This window comes from Diadema antillarum, unplaced genomic scaffold (genome assembly GCF_040938485.1).
Source record: "Diadema antillarum isolate AM-2024a unplaced genomic scaffold, OU_Dant_1.0 scf00000092, whole genome shotgun sequence".
NCBI lineage: Eukaryota > Metazoa > Echinodermata > Echinoidea > Diadematoida > Diadematidae > Diadema > Diadema antillarum.
Genome location: NW_027270981.1, coordinates 1,023,674 through 1,042,251, shown reverse-complemented (window position 1 = coordinate 1,042,251; position 18,578 = coordinate 1,023,674). Strand labels below are relative to the sequence as shown.

At 39.2% G+C, this 18,578-nt stretch overlaps 4 protein-coding genes across 4 annotated transcripts in view; 3 read left to right on the top strand and 1 right to left on the bottom strand.

Moving 5' to 3' along the window:
- The window catches only part of LOC139718269 (cilia- and flagella-associated protein 337-like), a 130,972-nt gene that overhangs the window by 69,180 nt on the left and 43,214 nt on the right, over positions 1 to 18,578 (bottom strand). The window lies entirely within an intron of this gene.
- LOC139718274 (uncharacterized) lies at positions 71 to 3,281 on the top strand. The gene is made up of 2 exons (XM_071629758.1): positions 71 to 1,714; positions 2,648 to 3,281. The coding sequence occupies exons 1-2, from the start codon at positions 483 to 485 to the stop codon at positions 3,279 to 3,281; spliced, it is 1,866 nt and encodes a 621-aa protein (XP_071485859.1). The 5' UTR covers positions 71 to 482.
- LOC139718300 (uncharacterized) lies at positions 1,728 to 10,358 on the top strand. Its single transcript, XM_071629783.1, has 2 exons — positions 1,728 to 6,782; positions 7,216 to 10,358. Exon 2 carries the CDS (start codon positions 7,223 to 7,225, stop codon positions 10,055 to 10,057), a length of 2,835 nt encoding a protein of 944 aa, XP_071485884.1. The 5' UTR covers positions 1,728 to 6,782; positions 7,216 to 7,222; the 3' UTR covers positions 10,058 to 10,358.
- LOC139718298 (uncharacterized) lies at positions 10,460 to 18,278 on the top strand. Its single transcript, XM_071629782.1, has 2 exons — positions 10,460 to 13,182; positions 13,616 to 18,278. The coding sequence occupies exon 2, from the start codon at positions 13,623 to 13,625 to the stop codon at positions 16,458 to 16,460; it is 2,838 nt and encodes a 945-aa protein (XP_071485883.1). The 5' UTR covers positions 10,460 to 13,182; positions 13,616 to 13,622; the 3' UTR covers positions 16,461 to 18,278.

The window sequence follows — 18,578 nt, the reverse complement described above, 5'->3', positions numbered from 1 at the left end:
TTTTGATGCAATCTGACCCATTCAAGCTGACTTTCTATGCATACCTTTCCAGACTGAAACAGACGGACATTGTAACCCTATTGTGTGGTACATTGTTAAATTGGCGAGGGGTAATACTTAACTTGAAACTATTCCAGAACACCAGACACCATTTTTTATTTATGTATCTCACAGCCAGCAAATTGAGCATCTTAACCAACTTCTCTGTGACTGGAGGTATATTTCACTCCTCTGAAGTATCAAAAAAATGATATCCTGACTGAGATGTTACAACAGCTTCAAGGGGTCATCGCAAAATGTGCTACTACTTAACTTTACACTTATTGACAGTCGAAATTATATGCATTCTTGAAGTGGAAGCAGCTAGTTGGGGCTATACCAACCTTCCCCCCCCCCCCCCATAATCTTGCTTTCCCCAAAAGACCTTAATACTGTTGTCAAATTTTCACAGGAAGTGGATATAACACCATTTTGAAGGTACCATGACCGCATCCAGGATGCATTCTTCAATGTGTTTTCTGAGCTGCATTCTCCTGGTGCTGTGGGTGGTGAGCCTACTGTCAGTATCAGCTGTCTCAACACTAGACCAGATGATGCCTCCCCGACACAACTGCTGTCACATTGAGAATACCACCCAAGGCATGTACAAGGCCTACTGCAACCACTGCCATCTGAAGTCAGTTCCACAAGACCTACCAAACAGGACCATTGCTTTAGATTTATCACACAACTTCATATCACAACTTCAAAGCAACTCCTTTGGACATCTCTGGAATCTAATCAACTTAAATTTGAAGAGCAATGCCATTGTCCACATAGAAAATGCTGCTTTCACACCTCTTCTTCATCTCAAAGTATTGTGTCTTTCAGGAAATAAGTTGACACAAATTCAGCCAGGACTATTAAATTCTAGTAAGAATCTCACTGTTGTAGATTTAGGATATAATTTAATTCCTTCTGTGCCTCTAGCTGCAATAAAAGATTTATCAAACTTACAGAAACTAATTTTGATGAAAAATTCAATAAAATCGTTTGACTTTCAGTCAGTCTCAAAGTGGAGGAGAATATCTGATGTAAACTTGTCAAGGAATGATATCACATCCATTTCTAAACATGCTTTTTCCCCCCTACAAAACAACTCCATGCATGCTTTAGACCTGCGCAATAACAAAATCACTGAAGTAACACCTGGAGTATTCTCGGACCTTACAATTGTTCATTTTATTTACCTTGATGCAAATAATATTAACAAATTTGAAGTGCTGGCATTCATGGGTAACTTGAAGATTAAGAAACTGTCACTAATCGGCACTTCGCTCAAGGAAATAATTCCACTGAACAAATCTACATGTGATGGAGTTGACATTCCCCACATATTGAATATAGAGTTGAGTAACAATGGAATATTTGACATCCCTCAATATGCATTTGCAGGTTTCAATCATACTTTAAGTTTAAAAATACGACAGAACAGATTAACAATGATTTCAAACACATCTTTTTGTGGACTTCATTCATTAGAGATTCTGGACATATCTGGAAATCAAATTTCCTCTCTGCCACTGGCTGCATTTCATTGCAATGAAAACCTCCTCCAGTTGAACATTTCCCACAATCAAATTCTCAGATTGCATCCTGGCTCCTTCGTACAGCTGTCGAAGATACAACAGCTTGATCTATCTTATAACATGCTTTCTTCCTGGAAATACTTAAGGTGGACCATTAAAAGTTTGCTCACTCTGAACATTTCTTTCAACAATTTCAATAAATTTCCCAACCACATGCTATGGGGACTCCAAAATCTCAAAATACTTCATGCGTCTCACAATAAGATAAGAGGCTATTCTCCTTTTTTATTTGCACAAACACAACATCTCCAAGAGTTGTACCTAACCTCAGAAGCAGCCTCATACCTTGCTGAAGTTTTCCGTGATATGTCTAATCTAAAAATTCTGAATCTGTCTCACACAAAACTCACAATGAATTCCACAAATCAGTTTTCCAGAGCTGTCTCACTGGGAGAGCTTTATCTGCAATATAACAATTTAGGAAGGAAAAGTTTGTTTGATAATGAAACAAACCAGTCCTTGTTTGCTGGTCAAGCAGTACTCAAGGGGCTTCACCTGCAGGGAAATTCCTTGAACAACATGGAAACTGGAACCTTTAGTTCACTGGAAAGCCTGAAATCATTGGATATCTCTCACTCAGAGATCAAAGTACTGAAACCAGGACTGTTTCAAAATTTGACTTCCTTGACAACATTGTATCTAAGGGGTAACTCAATTCAAGAGCCATCTGCACATGCCCTGTATGGTCTCCACAGTCTCAGAAATCTTTTCTTTGAAAAGAGTTCAGTTAGGTCTTTGCCAATCACACTGTTCAATGACACACCTCATCTTTTTAAACTATTTCTATCTGAGAATCACCTCAGCACCATATTTCCTGGTACATTATTTCCTACCACTATACACTTAGATTTATCACAAAACCCACTCTCATGCACATGCGATTTAGCGTGGTTCAGAAAGTGGGTTGAGCTCAGCAATGTGGTCCTTATGCAATCGAATAAAACTGTTTGCTCAAGATCATCCTTTGAAACTGTGGTCGATCATCCCTTTCTGCTCTTTAATCCTGATGAATTGTGTAGCATAAATGTGACTCTTATAGTATCAGTTTCCTTGGCCCTTATCATGGTGGGATATGTGGCCATAGTTGTATACTATAGGCGCTGGTGGGTTCGCTACCACCTCTATCTCTTGAAGCTGGCCATCTTTGGATACAAAGATTTGGAAGGCAAGCAGCATATAGAGGACTATAGGGATCAGCTAAATGTCATGTTCTCTGATGGGGATGAAGACTGGGTCAACAATGTCATGAGACCAGCAATGGAAGAAAAATTTCCTCAGTTTGAAAGCATTCTCTGGGGTGACGACTATCTCGAAATTGGCCTCTACTTAGTAGACGCTATCCATCATGCCCTGGAAAACAGCTTCAAGACTGTTCTTGTGATCAGCAACCAGTCAGTGGAGGAGACATGGTTTATGACCAAGCTGCGCATGGCATTAGAACATATTAATGACACCAAATTGGACAAAGTTGTCCTGATCTTCAAGGAGAATGTAGAAGAAAACCATCTTCCGTATCTTGTGCGGCTCTTCCTGAGTGCTAACAGACCGTACTTGAAATGGGAAGAAGATGAATATGGACAGAATTTGTTCTGGGCCAAGCTTGAGAAGAATTTCAGGTCAAACAAGGTAATAAATAATGCCATTCCTGTATAGAAAATACATCTCCACTAATCACGGCAGCTCTAACATTTCTGATACTCAAATAAGATTATGCACAGTGAGTGTAATACCTAGAAAATAAACTACACACAGAACTGAAGGGACATAATCTTTGTTAATCAGACAGAAATTTTATCAAGTCATTAACATACACCTGTACTTCGACTAGTGGCACTAAAACTTGGCCCCTACCCATGTTAATCAGACAGAAATTTTATCAAGTCATTAACATAACCTGTACTTTGACTAGTGGCACTAAAACTTGGCCCCTACCCATGCATGTCTGATGGGCAAAGTCAATGCCAAGTAAAGCCTGCATTGACCTACTGTTGTTATTAATCAAAAGCTTGGTCATCACAAAGTTATGATCACTGTTATAAGTGTATGAAATACACAAAGATGCATCTCAAAAGAATATTCCTGAATTGGAATGTTTTGTTGGGCAACATATCGTCTGCAGTCATCCGAACCGTCGTATATGCAGTATTTCCGTAAGGATGATGTTTCGAGATAATCATGTTTGAAGTTAACCCATTTTTCAATCATGACAGCTACCCTTTAATGTCTGGCATTTCCAGTTATTTCTATAATATGTCAAACTTAAATTCTTATCTACTCTAATGTGTGATATTTTCTTTGAATCGTATTGTTAGAAATTATGCAAGAAATCGCAAAAGTTACATGTACATATGCTTTTTTTTTCAGTTTGTACAGACCCTGTCATTAACCATGCATGTATACCACAGTTTTGTTAACATCTGAACAAAAGGCTACTTTCCCTCAATGGCGATGGCACTACTTTTGTTTTTGCATGAAGAGGAACCGAATTGTAGAAAATGCCCTCTCTAACATATGTGGTAGAAAAGGAGGGAGGAGTGCACATACAACGTGTGTGTGTCTTACCTGCTTCTATGTACAATAGCATTATCTGTAATTTTCTACAGGAACCCTTGAGTGACAGAGATTACGCAAATTGGTTTAACCCCCCATCAATACCGGTACATGAAAGAAAATATTCACTTTAAGTGATCTTTATAACAAAAATGTATTTTCCAAGGGACCAATTTGATTACATTCACTGATACAGTACTCTCTGCGTAATCAGGTATGGCTTCAACGGGTACTCCGTTTAATTGGGTAGTAATGTCAAAATCAGTTTCAATGCACATTAAATCTACCTGATAATCGGGTTGCCTCTCCGCATATATGGGTAAATAATTTTCTTCTAATCTAATTTCTACACACATCTTATCGCAGATATAACACTTTAAGAAATCATGAATGTCAAATTTGTCATGGTTAATCACACTCTCTGCTTAAGAAGACCGATCATTAAATTGGGGAGTGATTAAACATGAAAACACATGTACCAGTACTGACTTGCCACATGTAAACAAACAGGACACTGTATGTAGCTGGCACTCACAATTGCATAGACAGACAAGAGTTGAACACACTTGCGCTCCTCCCTTGCTCCACAACAACGTTCACAATATGAGAAGTTTACAACGAAAATCAGGCCATGCACCAGCTCCGGAAATTTGCTTTCCCCCAGTCACTTCTCGAAAAGTAACCCAACGTTCTATGTGACTAGTGCACGCAAAGAGACATGTTAATTTTGGAAAACACCTTCGTGTTAGCGAGGAGTCTATAGTCAAACGACAAATTTTCTGAAGACATAATTTGTCCATTAAAAGAGTTTAAATCATTGCTCGTGACTGAGCAAGTGTAAGGTACGTATAATGTGCCGTGCAAGCCGTGATAATTATACAGTGTAGGTGTTTGGTGCGGTGTACAATGCATGTACATACACATTGTGTGTGTCAATTGTGAATGAGACGTGTTCTTCTGTTAATCGCGTACTCCGCGTAATCGGGTAAGAAACGCTCTGCCCGAGCATACCCGATTATCCGGAGAGTACTGTACTATGCAATCTTGTCACGCAATGAAGCTGCTGTACTCTCTAGAGTCACCAGATCACTCCTTATTTACCGTTCACCCATGAGAAATTTCAAGATACAAAATCCACCACTGCAATGCTTATTAATGTCAAGTTTGGGTTTAAAGTTTGAGAAACCCCACTTGGTTATGTCAAGGAATCTGCACATCCCTTCTTGAAATTATGTACAGCAAACTGCACAGCCTTTCCTCTTGATGGTACTAATAAAATGAAATATCCATCAATAAATCAATTAAAAAGTAAATCCACACCACTGGATACATTTCAGAAAAGCTAAAGCCCTGCCTTTAATCAAAATTGAAACTTGTATGAATGATTTATGACAAATGAGACTGCACTGACATTTAAATACAGTTTGTATGAATGATTAATTGGACATCACTTTTCGTTGACTGCTTTATACTAATTATGGCATATGATGAAATGCACGGCCAGATTTCACATTCCATTTTAAGGTAATTTCACACCCTGAATTACGCCTTCAATCATTTCATAAAATGGTTTCAATGCCACACGTGAGGCAGTGCATCCAGTGTCAGTTGACCATCAATCATGGCCCTTTATTGCAAAAACAAAGGCCACTGTGAATATCCTGTGTTAGCTAGGTCACTGTCACTGCGTTCACATTGTCCCCCGCGCCGCGGGGAAAGTCCCGAGCTGTGGGACTTTCTCCTCCAAAACCATAATGTGAACGCTCGCTGGGACTTGTCCCCTCATCCCCGCGAATCAAGTCGGGTACGGGGACAGGATTTGGAGGGGAGAGTGACCTTGGGGCGAAATTGATAGCGTCCAGCTGTGGTCATCAAATGTGCGCATGCGCCATGCCTGGCAGAGCTCGCCCCAAGCCCCAATTGCCCCCACAGCTCGGGGACAGATGAGATACCAATGTGAACGGTCAGTCGTAAAAAAGATAAGATCTCTTGAGGCTGTCCCCGCAGCACGGGGGACAATGTGAACGCGGGGTAAATCTTCTAAAAGCCTCTAGTACCATTCATTTACGGCAGAGCTTATAAATCATTCTTCATCTGATAACTGTCAAACCCTGAAGACCTAAAGACAAGCATGCATGGATCTCCTATACATGCATAAATTTCTGTGGTATTGCTGTTCACCCGGGATGGGGGTGAACTACGATGGGCCTCACAGCAGCAATCATCTGTGTGTGGGTTGGACTACTTTGAGTGTGTACACCCTGCTCTTTGCAAAGAGAAGTGAGGTGGGATCTTTATATTACTGTGCATGAGTCAAGACTTTCTCAAACACTGGACCTGCATTCATCTGGTTCAAAGGACAGTGTTTTTGCCTCTTGCTGTGGAGGAAATCATAGTGTCAGGCAACTCTGTTCATCCCACCTAGACCAACAGGGCCTTAACTTCAAGCCCCAATCTTGACTGCAAGACTGACACATGAACTAATGATAACGCCACCTCATCTATCACTGTGTCATAGGAGTGAACTATCTTGGCACTCTGATATACTCTACTGTCCACATGAAGCTAACTTTCTGATGATTATCCATTTTTCCGGATTTCGAGGTGAGCACATTTTAACACCTGTATGTGGTCATTGGAACGATTGAGTAAAACTAGCAGCTAAGCAATGAACCTGTCATTATAAGCACTAGACAAGCATCTTTATTTAAACTATCTCTGACATTGTAAACATATCAACTTCTTTAAAGTAATCTTTCCTGACTGAGATGGACCTGTTCCAGGAACTTCAAACAGGTAATCACAAAACATGTTGCTGCCTAATTTGGTACTGGTACTATATACAGTACATTACAAGATTGACAGTTAAAATACGCAGTCTAATTGAAGTGGAAGTTGCTGCATGGGGTTATCTACAGTTTCCTGGACATTAACATGCACACTCCTAGAAATCTGATGATATTCCTAAACTGCATTCTAGCTGTCATGAGCTTGCTTTCCATGACTGAGCTTGATACTTCTTGTAAAATTTTCACAGGAAGTGGATGTACGGTATAACACGTGACCATTTCGAGGGCACCATGGCTGCCTTCAGGATGCATTCCTTATTGTATGCTACATGCTGCATTCTTCTGGTGCTGTGGGTGGTGTGCTTGCTGCCAGTGTCAGCTGACTTCCCAACAGACCAGATGGTGCCTCCCCAACACAACTGCTGTCACATCGAAAATGCAACCCAAGGCATGTACAAGGCCTACTGCAACCACTGCCATCTGAAGTCAGTTCCACAAGACCTACCAAACAGGACCATTGCTTTAGATTTATCACACAACCTTATATCACAACTTCAAAACAACTCCTTTGGACATCTCTGGAATCTAATCAACTTAAATTTGAAGAGCAATGTCATTGTTCATATAGAAAATGCTGCTCTTACACCGCTAATTCATCTCAAAGTATTATGTCTTTCGGGAAATGAGTTGGCACAAATTCAGCCAGGACTACTAAATTCTAGTAAGAATCTCACTGTTGTAGATTTAGGATATAATTTGATTCCTTCTGTGCCTCTAGCTGCAATAAAAAAATTATCAAACTTACAGAAACTAATTTTGATGAAAAATTCAATAAAAAAGTTTGACTTTCAGTCAGTCTCACAGTGGAAGAGAATATCTGAAATAAACTTGTCAAGGAATGATATCACATCCATTCCAAAACATGCTTTTTTCCCCCTACAAAACAACTCCATGCATGCTTTAGACCTGAGCAATAACAAAATCACTGAAGTAACATCTGGAGTATTCTCGGACCTTACAATTGTTAATTTTATTTACCTTGATGCGAATAATATCGACAAATTTGAAGTGCTGGCATTCATGGGCAACTTGAAGATTACGAAACTGTCACTTATTGGCACTTCGCTCAAGGAAATAATTCCACTGAACAAATCTACGTGTGAACAAGTTGACATTCCCCACATATTGCACATAGAGTTGAGTAACAATGGAATATTTGACATCCCTCACTACGCATTTGCAGGTTTAAATCACACTTTAAGTCTAAAAATACGACAGAACAGGATAACAAATATTGCAAACACATCTTTTTGTGGACTTCATTCATTAGAGATTCTGGACATATCTGGAAATCACATTTCCTCTCTGCCATTGGGTGCATTTCACTGCAATGAAAACCTCCTCCAGTTGAACATTTCCCACAACAAAATTATCATATTGCATCCTGGCTCCTTCATACAGCTGTCTATGATGCAGCATCTTGATCTCTCCAATAACCTGGTTCGATCCTGCAAATACAGACGCTGGACCATTAAAACTCTGCTCACTCTGGACATCTCTTTCAATAATTTAGATAAACTTCCTGACAGCATGTTATGGGGACTCACTAATCTCACAGTTCTACATGCCTCTTACAATCAGATTAGTGGATATTCTCCAGTTGCATTTACAAAAACACCACATCTTCAAGAGTTGTACCTGAATTCAGAAGGCTACTCCTACCTTGCTGAAGTTTTCCAAGAGATGACTGATCTACAAATACTGGATCTGTCAAATACAAAACTTTCAATGAATTCCACACACCAGTTTTCAGGTACTGCATCACTGCAAGAGCTTTATCTACGTTTCAACAATTTACAAAGCAAAAATTTGTTTGACACCAAAACAAACCAGTCCTTGTTTGCTGGTCAAGCAGTACTCAAGGGGCTTTACCTGCAGGGAAATTCCTTGAACAACATGGAAACTGGAATCTTCAGTTCACTGGAAAGCCTGAAATCATTGGATATCTCTCACTCAGAGATCAAAGTACTGAAACCAGGACTGTTTCAAAATTTGACTTCCTTGACAACATTGTATCTAAGGGGTAACCAAATTCAAGAGCCATCTGCACATGCCCTGTATGGTCTCCACAGTCTCAGAAATCTTTTCTTTGAAAAGAGTTCAGTTAGGTCTTTGCCAATCACACTGTTCAATGACACACCTCATCTTTTTAAACTATTTCTATCTGAGAATCACCTCAGCACCATATTTCCTGGTACATTATTTCCTACCACTATACACTTAGATTTATCACAAAACCCACTCTCATGCACATGCGATTTAGCGTGGTTCAGAAAGTGGGTTGAGCTCAGTAATGTGGTCCTTATGCAATCGAATAAAACTGTTTGCTCAAGATCATCCTTTGAAACTGTGGTCGATCATCCCTTTCTGCTCTTTAATCCTGATGAATTGTGTAGCATAAATGTGACTCTTATAGTATCAGTTTCCTTGGCCCTTATCATGGTGGGATATGTGGCCATAGTTGTATACTATAGGCGCTGGTGGGTTCGCTACCACCTCTATCTCTTGAAGCTGGCCATCTTTGGATACAAAGATTTGGAAGGCAAGCAGCATATAGAGGACTATAGGGATCAGCTAAATGTCATGTTCTCTGATGGGGATGAAGACTGGGTCAACAATGTCATGAGACCAGCAATGGAAGAAAAATTTCCTCAGTTTGAAAGCATTCTCTGGGGTGACGACTATCTCGAAATTGGCCTCTACTTAGTAGACGCTATCCATCATGCCCTGGAAAACAGCTTCAAGACTGTTCTTGTGATCAGCAACCAGTCAGTGGAGGAGACATGGTTTATGACCAAGCTGCGCATGGCATTAGAACATATTAATGACACCAAATTGGACAAAGTTGTCCTGATCTTCAAGGAGAATGTAGAAGAAAACCATCTTCCGTATCTTGTGCGGCTCTTCCTGAGTGCTAACAGACCGTACTTGAAATGGGAAGAAGATGAATATGGACAGAATTTGTTCTGGGCCAAGCTTGAGAAGAATTTCAGGTCAAACAAGGTAATAAATAATGTCATTCCTGTATAGAAAATACATCTCCACTAATCACGGCAGCTCTAACATTTCTGATACTCAAATAAGATTATGCACAGTGAGTGTAATATCTAGAAAATAAACTACACACAGAACTGAAGGGACATAATCTTTGTTAATCAGACAGAAATTTTATCAAGTCATTAACATACACCTGTACTTTGACTAGTGGCACTAAAACTTGGCCCCTACCCATGTTAATCAGACAGAAATTTTATCAAGTCATTAACATAACCTGTACTTTGACTAGTGGCACTAAAACTTGGCCCCTACCCATGCATGTCTGATGGGCAAAGTCAATGCCAAGTAAAGCCTGCATTGACCTACTGTTGTTATTAATCAAAAGCTTGGTCATCACTGTTATAAGTGTATGAAATACACAAAGATGCATCTCAAAAGAATATTCCTGAATTGGAATGTTTTGTTGGGCAACATATCGTCTGCAGTCATCCGAACCGTCGTATATGCAGTATTTCCGTAAGGATGATGTTTCGAGATAATCATGTTTGAAGTTCACCCATTTTTCAATCATGACAGCTACCCTTTAATGTCTGGCATTTCCAGTTATTTCTATAATATGTCAGACTTAAATTCTTATCTACTCTAATGTGTGATATTTTCTTTGAATCGTATTGTTAGAAATTATGCAAGAAATCGCAAGAGTTACATGTACATATACTTTTTTTCGGTTTGTAAAGACCCTGTCATTAACCATGCATGTATACCACAGTTTTGTTAACATCTGAACAAAAGGCTACTTTCCCTCAATGGCGATGGCACTACTTTTGTTTTTGCATGAAGAGGAACCCAATTGTAGAAAATGCCCTCTCGAACATATGTGGCAGAGAAGGAGGGAGAAGTGCACATACAACGTGTGTGTGTCTCACCTGCTTCTATGTACAATATCTGTAATTTTCTACAGGAACCCTTGAGTGACAGAGATTACGCAAATTGGTTTAACCCCCCATCAATACATGAAAGAAAATATTCACTTTATGTGATCTTTATAACAAAAATGTATTTTCCATGGGACCAATTTGATTACATTCACTGACACAGTACTCTCCGCGTAATCGGGTATGGTTTCAACGGGTACTCCATTTAATTGGGTAGTAATGTCAAAATCAGTTTCAATGCACATTAAATCTACCTGATAATCGGGTTGCCTCTCCGCATATATGGGTAAATAATTTTCTTATAATCTAATTTCTACATACATCTTATCGCAGATATAACACTTTAAGAAATGAATGTCAAATTTGTCACGGTTAATCGCACTTTCTGCTTAATTTACAAAGAAGACCGATCATTAAATTGGGGAGTGATTAAACATGAAAACACATGTACCAGTACTGACTTGCCACATGTAAACAAACAGGACACTGTATGTAGCTGGCACTCACAATTGCATAGACAGACAAGAGTTGAACACACTTGCGCTCCTCCCTTGCTCCACAACAACGTTCACAATATGAGAAGTTTACAACGAAAATCAGGCCATGCACCAGCTCCGGAAATTTGCTTTCCCCCAGTCACTTCTCGAAAAGTAACCCAACGTTCTATGTGACTAGTGCACGCAAAGAGACATGTTAATTTTGGAAAACACCTTCGTGTTAGCGAGGAGTCTATAGTCAAACGACAAATTTTCTGAAGACATAATTTGTCCATTAAAAGAGTTTAAATCATTGCTCGTGACTGAGCAAGTGTAAGGTACGTATAATGTGCCGTGCAAGCCGTGATAATTATACAGTGTAGGTGTTTGGTGCGGTGTACAATGCATGTACATACACATTGTGTGTGTCAATTGTGAATGAGACGTGTTCTTCTGTTAATCGCGTACTCCGCGTAATCGGGTAAGAAACGCTCTGCCCGAGCATACCCGATTATCCGGAGAGTACTGTACTATGCAATCTTGTCACGCAATGAAGCTGCTGTACTCTCTAGAGTCACCAGATCACTCCTTATTTACCGTTCACCCATGAGAAATTTCAAGATACAAAATCCACCACTGCAATGCTTATTAATGTCAAGTTTGGGTTTAAAGTTTGAGAAACCCCACTTGGTTATGTCAAGGAATCTGCACATCCCTTCTTGAAATTATGTACAGCAAACTGCACAGCCTTTCCTCTTGATGGTACTAATAAAATGAAATATCCATCAATAAATCAATTAAAAAGTAAATCCACACCACTGGATACATTTCAGAAAAGCTAAAGCCCTGCCTTTAATCAAAATTGAAACTTGTATGAATGATTTATGACAAATGAGACTGCACTGACATTTAAATACAGTTTGATTGAATGATTAATTGGACATCACTTTTCGTTGACTGCTTTATACTAATTATGGCATATGATGAAATGCACGGCCAGATTTCACATTCCATTTTAAGGTAATTTCACACCCTGAATTACGCCTTCAATCATTTCATAAAATGGTTTCAATGCCACACGTGAGGCAGTGCATCCAGTGTCAGTTGACCATCAATCATGGCCCTTTATTGCAAAAACAAAGGCCACTGTGAATATCCTGTGTTAGCTAGGTCACTAAATCTTCTAAAAGCCTCTAGAACCATTCATTTACGGCAGAGCTTATAAATCATTCTTCATCTGATAACTGTCAAACCCTGAAGACCTAAAGACAAGCATGCATGGATCTCCTATACATGCATAAATTTCTGTGGTATTGCTGTTCACCCGGGATGGGGGTGAACTACGATGGGCCTCACAGCAGCAATCATCTGTGTGTGGGTTGGACTACTTTGAGTGTGTACACCCTGCTCTTTGCAAAGAGAAGTGAGGTGGGATCTTTATATTACTGTGCATGAGTCAAGACTTTCTCAAACACTGGACCTGCATTCATCTGGTTCAAAGGACAGTGTTTTTGCCTCTTGCTGTGGAGGAAATCATAGTGTCAGGCAACTCTGTTCATCCCACCTAGACCAACAGGGCCTTAACTTCAAGCCCCAATCTTGACTGCAAGACTGACACATGAACTAATGATAACGCCACCTCATCTATCACAGTGTCATAGGAGTGAACTATCTTGGCACTCTGATATACTCTACTGTCCACATGAAGCTGACTTTCTGATGATTATCCATTTTTCCGGATTTCGAGGTGAGCACATTTTAACACCTGTATGTGGTCATTGGAACGATTGAGTAAAACTAGCAGCTAAGCAATGAACCTGTCATGATAAGCACTAGACAAGCATCTTTATTTAAACTATCTCTGACATTGTAAACATATCAACTTCTTTAAAGTAATCTTTCCTGACTGAGATGGACCTGTTCCAGGAACTTCAAACAGGTAATCACAAAACATGTTGCTGCCTAATTTGGTACTGGTACTATATACAGTACATTACAAGATTGACAGTTAAAATACGCAGTCTAATTGAAGTGGAAGTTGCTGCATGGGGTTATCTACAGTTTCCTGGACATTAACATGCACACTCCTAGAAATCTGATGATATTCCTAAACTGCATTCTAGCTGTCATGAGCTTGCTTTCCATGACTGAGCTTGATACTTCTTGTAAAATTTTCACAGGAAGTGGATGTACGGTATAACACGTGACCATTTCGAGGGCACCATGGCTGCCTTCAGGATGCATTCCTTATTGTATGCTACATGCTGCATTCTTCTGGTGCTGTGGGTGGTGTGCTTGCTGCCAGTGTCAGCTGACTTCCCAACAGACCAGATGGTGCCTCCCCAACACAACTGCTGTCACATCGAAAATGCAACCCAAGGCATGTACAAGGCCTACTGCAACCACTGCCATCTGAAGTCAGTTCCACAAGACCTACCAAACAGGACCATTGCTTTAGATTTATCACACAACCTTATATCACAACTTCAAAACAACTCCTTTGGACATCTCTGGAATCTAATCAACTTAAATTTGAAGAGCAATGTCATTGTTCATATAGAAAATGCTGCTCTTACACCGCTAATTCATCTCAAAGTATTATGTCTTTCGGGAAATGAGTTGACACAAATTCAGCCAGGACTACTAAATTCTAGTAAGAATCTCACTGTTGTAGATTTAGGATATAATTTGATTCCTTCTGTGCCTCTAGCTGCAATAAAAAATTTATCAAACTTACAGAAACTAATTTTGATGAAAAATTCAATAAAAAAGTTTGACTTTCAGTCAGTCTCACAGTGGAAGAGAATATCTGAAATAAACTTGTCAAGGAATGATATCACATCCATTCCAAAACATGCTTTTTTCCCCCTACAAAACAACTCCATGCATGCTTTAGACCTGAGCAATAACAAAATCACTGAAGTAACATCTGGAGTATTCTCGGACCTTACAATTGTTAATTTTATTTACCTTGATGCGAATAATATCGACAAATTTGAAGTGCTGGCATTCATGGGCAACTTGAAGATTACGAAACTGTCACTTATTGGCACTTCGCTCAAGGAAATAATTCCACTGAACAAATCTACGTGTGAAAGAGTTGACATTCCCCACATATTGAACATAGAGTTGAGTAACAATGGAATATTTGACATCCCTCACTACGCATTTGCAGGTTTAAATCACACTTTAAGTCTAAAAATACGACAGAACAGGATAACAAATATTGCAAACACATCTTTTTGTGGACTTCATTCATTAGAGATTCTGGACATATCTGGAAATCACATTTCCTCTCTGCCATTGGGTTCATTTCACTGCAATGAAAACCTCCTCCAGTTGAACATTTCCCACAATGAAATTGTCACATTGGATCCTGGCTCCTTCATACAGCTGTCTATGATGCAACATCTTGATCTCTCCAACAACCTGGTTCGATCCTGCAAATACAGACGCTGGATCGTTAAAACTCTGCTCACTCTGAACATCTCTTTCAATAATTTAGATAAACTTCCTGACAGCATGCTATGGGGACTCACTAATCTCAAAGTTCTACATGCCTCTTACAATCAGATTAGTGGATATTCTCCAGTTGCATTTGCACAAACACCACATCTTCAAAAGTTGTATCTGAATTCAGAAGGCTACTCTTACCTTGTTGAAGTTTTCCGAGAGATGACTGATCTACAAATACTGGATCTGTCAAATACAAAACTTTCAATGAATTCCACACACCAGTTTTCAGGAACTGCATCACTGCAAAAACTTTATCTACGTTTCAACAATTTACAAAGCAAAAATTTGTTTGATTCCAAAACAAACCATTCCTTGTTTGCTGGTCAAGCAGTACTCGAGGGGCTTTACCTGCAGGGAAATTCCTTGGACAACATGGAAACTGGAACCTTTAGTTCACTGGAAAGCCTGAAATCATTGGATATCTCTGACTCTGAGATCAAAGTACTGAAAGAGGGACTATTTAAGAATTTGACTTCCTTGACAACATTGTATCTCAGGGGTAACCAAATTCAAGAGCCATCTGCGCATGCCCTGTATGGTCTCCAGAGTCTCAGAAATCTTTTTTTCGAAAGAAATATGGTTAGGTCTTTGCCACTTACACTGTTCAATGACACACCTCATCTTTTCAAATTATTTCTGCTTGAGAATCACCTCACGACCATATATCCCAATACTATATTTCCTGATACAATGCGCTTTCTAGACTTATCCCACAACCCACTCTCATGCAAATGCAATTTAGCGTGGTTCAGAAACTGGGTTGAGCTGAGCAATGTTGTTCTTATGCAACCGAACAAGACTGTTTGCTCAAGATCATCCTTTCCAACTTTAGTCAATCATCCTTTTCTACCATTTGATCCTGAAGAATTCTGCAGCATAAATGTGACACTCGTAGTATCAGTTTCCCTGGTCCTTATTATGGTGGGATATGTGGCTATAGTTGTATACTATAAGCGCTGGTGGTTTCGTTACCGGCTCTATCTCCTGAAGCTAGCCATCTTGGGATACGAGGAAGTGGAGGACAATCAACAAATAGAGGACTATAGGTACCAGATTAATGTAATGTTCTCTGATGGGGATGAAGACTGGGTCGACGATGTCATGAAACCAGCAATGGAAGAAAGATTTCCCCAGTTTGAAAGCATTCTCTGGGGTGATGACTATTTCCACATTGGAATGTACTTAGTAGACGCTATCCATCATGCCCTGGAAAATAGCTACAAGACTGTTCTTGTGATCAGCAACCAGTCAGTAGAGGAGATATGGTTTATGACTAAGCTGCGTATGGCCTTAGAACACATTAACGAAACCAAATTGGACAAAGTTGTCCTGATTTTCAAGGAGGATGTGGAAGAAAACCAACTTCCTTATCTTGTGCGGCTCTTCCTGAGTGCTAACAGACCATACTTAGAATGGGAAGAGGATGAATACGGACAGGACTTGTTCTGGGCAAAGCTTGAGAAAAACTTTAGATCAAACAAGGTAATAAATAATGCCATTCCAGTATAGAGAATACACCCCCTTGACATTCGCATAGCATCTCACAGTATCTCATAATACACAATTTGGATTATGTACAAATCTCTGTGACAACGCTTTGAGGAGAATTATCCTCTTGTAGTTGAAGTCCTACTGGGAGACTTTGTTTTATTGATAAACTCTTCGTAATGACATAGTATTGACTGCATGATCCTCGAGCGCTATTCATTAAATCTTTCTGCCCCCATTGCTGGACTTGAAGGCGCTAAACCTGACACAACAGGCACTCAACTCAACTCAACTCAACTTTATTTTTTTCACCTCCATCAAAATGAACAAAAAAATTATGTACATTGCGTATACACGAGATATTTGTGATACAGAACAAAATTTGAAAAGGTACATAAGATAATTATGAAAATGAAAAGTAGATGCGCTTACATTTTTGTTAAATACATAATGCGTATAAAACGAAACGAGAGGGAAGGCAGATAGGTGCCAGTATATTTAGTGAGCCACAAATCAAGACTTCATACTAATGCTCTCCCATGTTGCATGATTTGATCAATTTCACTGTGTGATGCCACCAGTGTAATTACTTTATGGTGAAACCACCATATCGACTTCATTCAGATACTGACTGAACCTATGCTTCAGACTTTCAACTGAACACAAGGATTTGTGAGTGATAGGTACAAGAACTCAAACTCCATTGAAGGGAAGTCACAGACAGCAGTAAAATGATGGGCAAAATCAATACCAAGAAAAGCTTGTGTTGACCTATTGTTCTTATTGAAGCTTGGTTGTTAAAGAATTATGATCACTGTTATACAATATGTAAGTGCATGAAATGCATATTAATGCATAACTCACAAGAATGGTCCTGATTTGAAATGTTTTGTTGGGAAACATATGAACGAATTCCCTACCAATAGGTAGGATGATAATGTGATTAAACCTAAGGTAAAGTGCAAGAATACCTCTGCCAAGGAGGTTACTTTTTTGTTGGCATTTGTTTGTTTGTCTGTATGCAAAATAACTCAAAGAACGCATTTGGATGAAACCTAAAGGAAAAATTGATAATGACACAAGGAACAGATTAAATTTTGGTAGCAATCCAGGAACTTTCATGAATTTTTGAGGGATTTTTTTTTCCCACTTTTTTGCCAGATGGGGTCAGTGAACTTGTGAGTTCAAGATTTGAGGTTTGTGTGTGTATATGCACTAAAGCACGTTCTCTTCTCAGGCAAGGTGCTACACAGCTGTAAGTTAGGTGACACAAACAAAGGGCTTCTATAGGGGGAAAATGGGCGATTTCCAGCATCTGTGTATGGGTGGAAATGAGCTGCTTGGCAGAGGTCTGCACTCTCCGAATGCTTTTCTAGTCTCTAATCAGGTAGGATGTGTCATGTACAATCAGATCATATATTGATATTGATATTGATATTGATATTGATATTGATATTGAAAGGTACTTCTCTGTTCATACTTTTGAATGCATAATATAAAATATGTTAAAATGTTAAAATCCCATTTTTTTTTCAATATCTCACAAATGGTTCAAGGTACATTCATGGAACTTCATGAATATGCATAATGTACTAATTTGCAATTATTGTTTTGGGAATTTTAGAGTCAAGGGTCAAGGTCAATTGCTCAATATTCCACTGTTTCTCCCATGTCTTCTCTTAAGAGAGAGAATATTTAATTCAATGAGGTTAACCCGTTGAGGACAAGTCCTGAGCATACTCAGGCAGGTGTCTATGGGAATTGCGTGTTGTAGCAAAATCAAACGGTCCTCAACGGGTTAAAGGTTAAATGTTAGGTGAAAATGTTATTCTTTTTTATTATTACCCCGGAAATGTTTCAAGGTACATTCAAGGAACTTATTGAATATGTATGTATTGATTGGCAGAGATTGTTTTGGAAATTTTAGGGTTAAAGGTCAAATATCAAGTGACAATGGTAAAATTCCAATTTTATTTTTTCCTCATATCTCGGAAATGGCTCAAGGTACAATGTACATTCATCGAACTTTGTGAATATTCATGTACTGATTGGTAGTAATTGTTTGGAAACTTTAGGGTCTGAGGTCCACGTCAATTCAAACTTTCACTGTTTTCTTATGTATGCAGTGTCTGAGGGTTT

Excerpts from the sequence above, each read along its gene's own strand:
- LOC139718274 (XM_071629758.1), top strand. The coding sequence starts at position 483 with ATGACCGCATCCAGGATGCATTCTTCAATGTGTTTTCTGAGCTGCATT. Across the intron at positions 1,715-2,647 it reads TCTTCCTGGAAATACTTAAG|CATAAATGTGACTCTTATAG; the intron begins GTGGACCATTAA and ends TGAATTGTGTAG.
- LOC139718300 (XM_071629783.1), top strand. The coding sequence starts at position 7,223 with ATGTACGGTATAACACGTGACCATTTCGAGGGCACCATGGCTGCCTTC.
- LOC139718298 (XM_071629782.1), top strand. The coding sequence starts at position 13,623 with ATGTACGGTATAACACGTGACCATTTCGAGGGCACCATGGCTGCCTTC.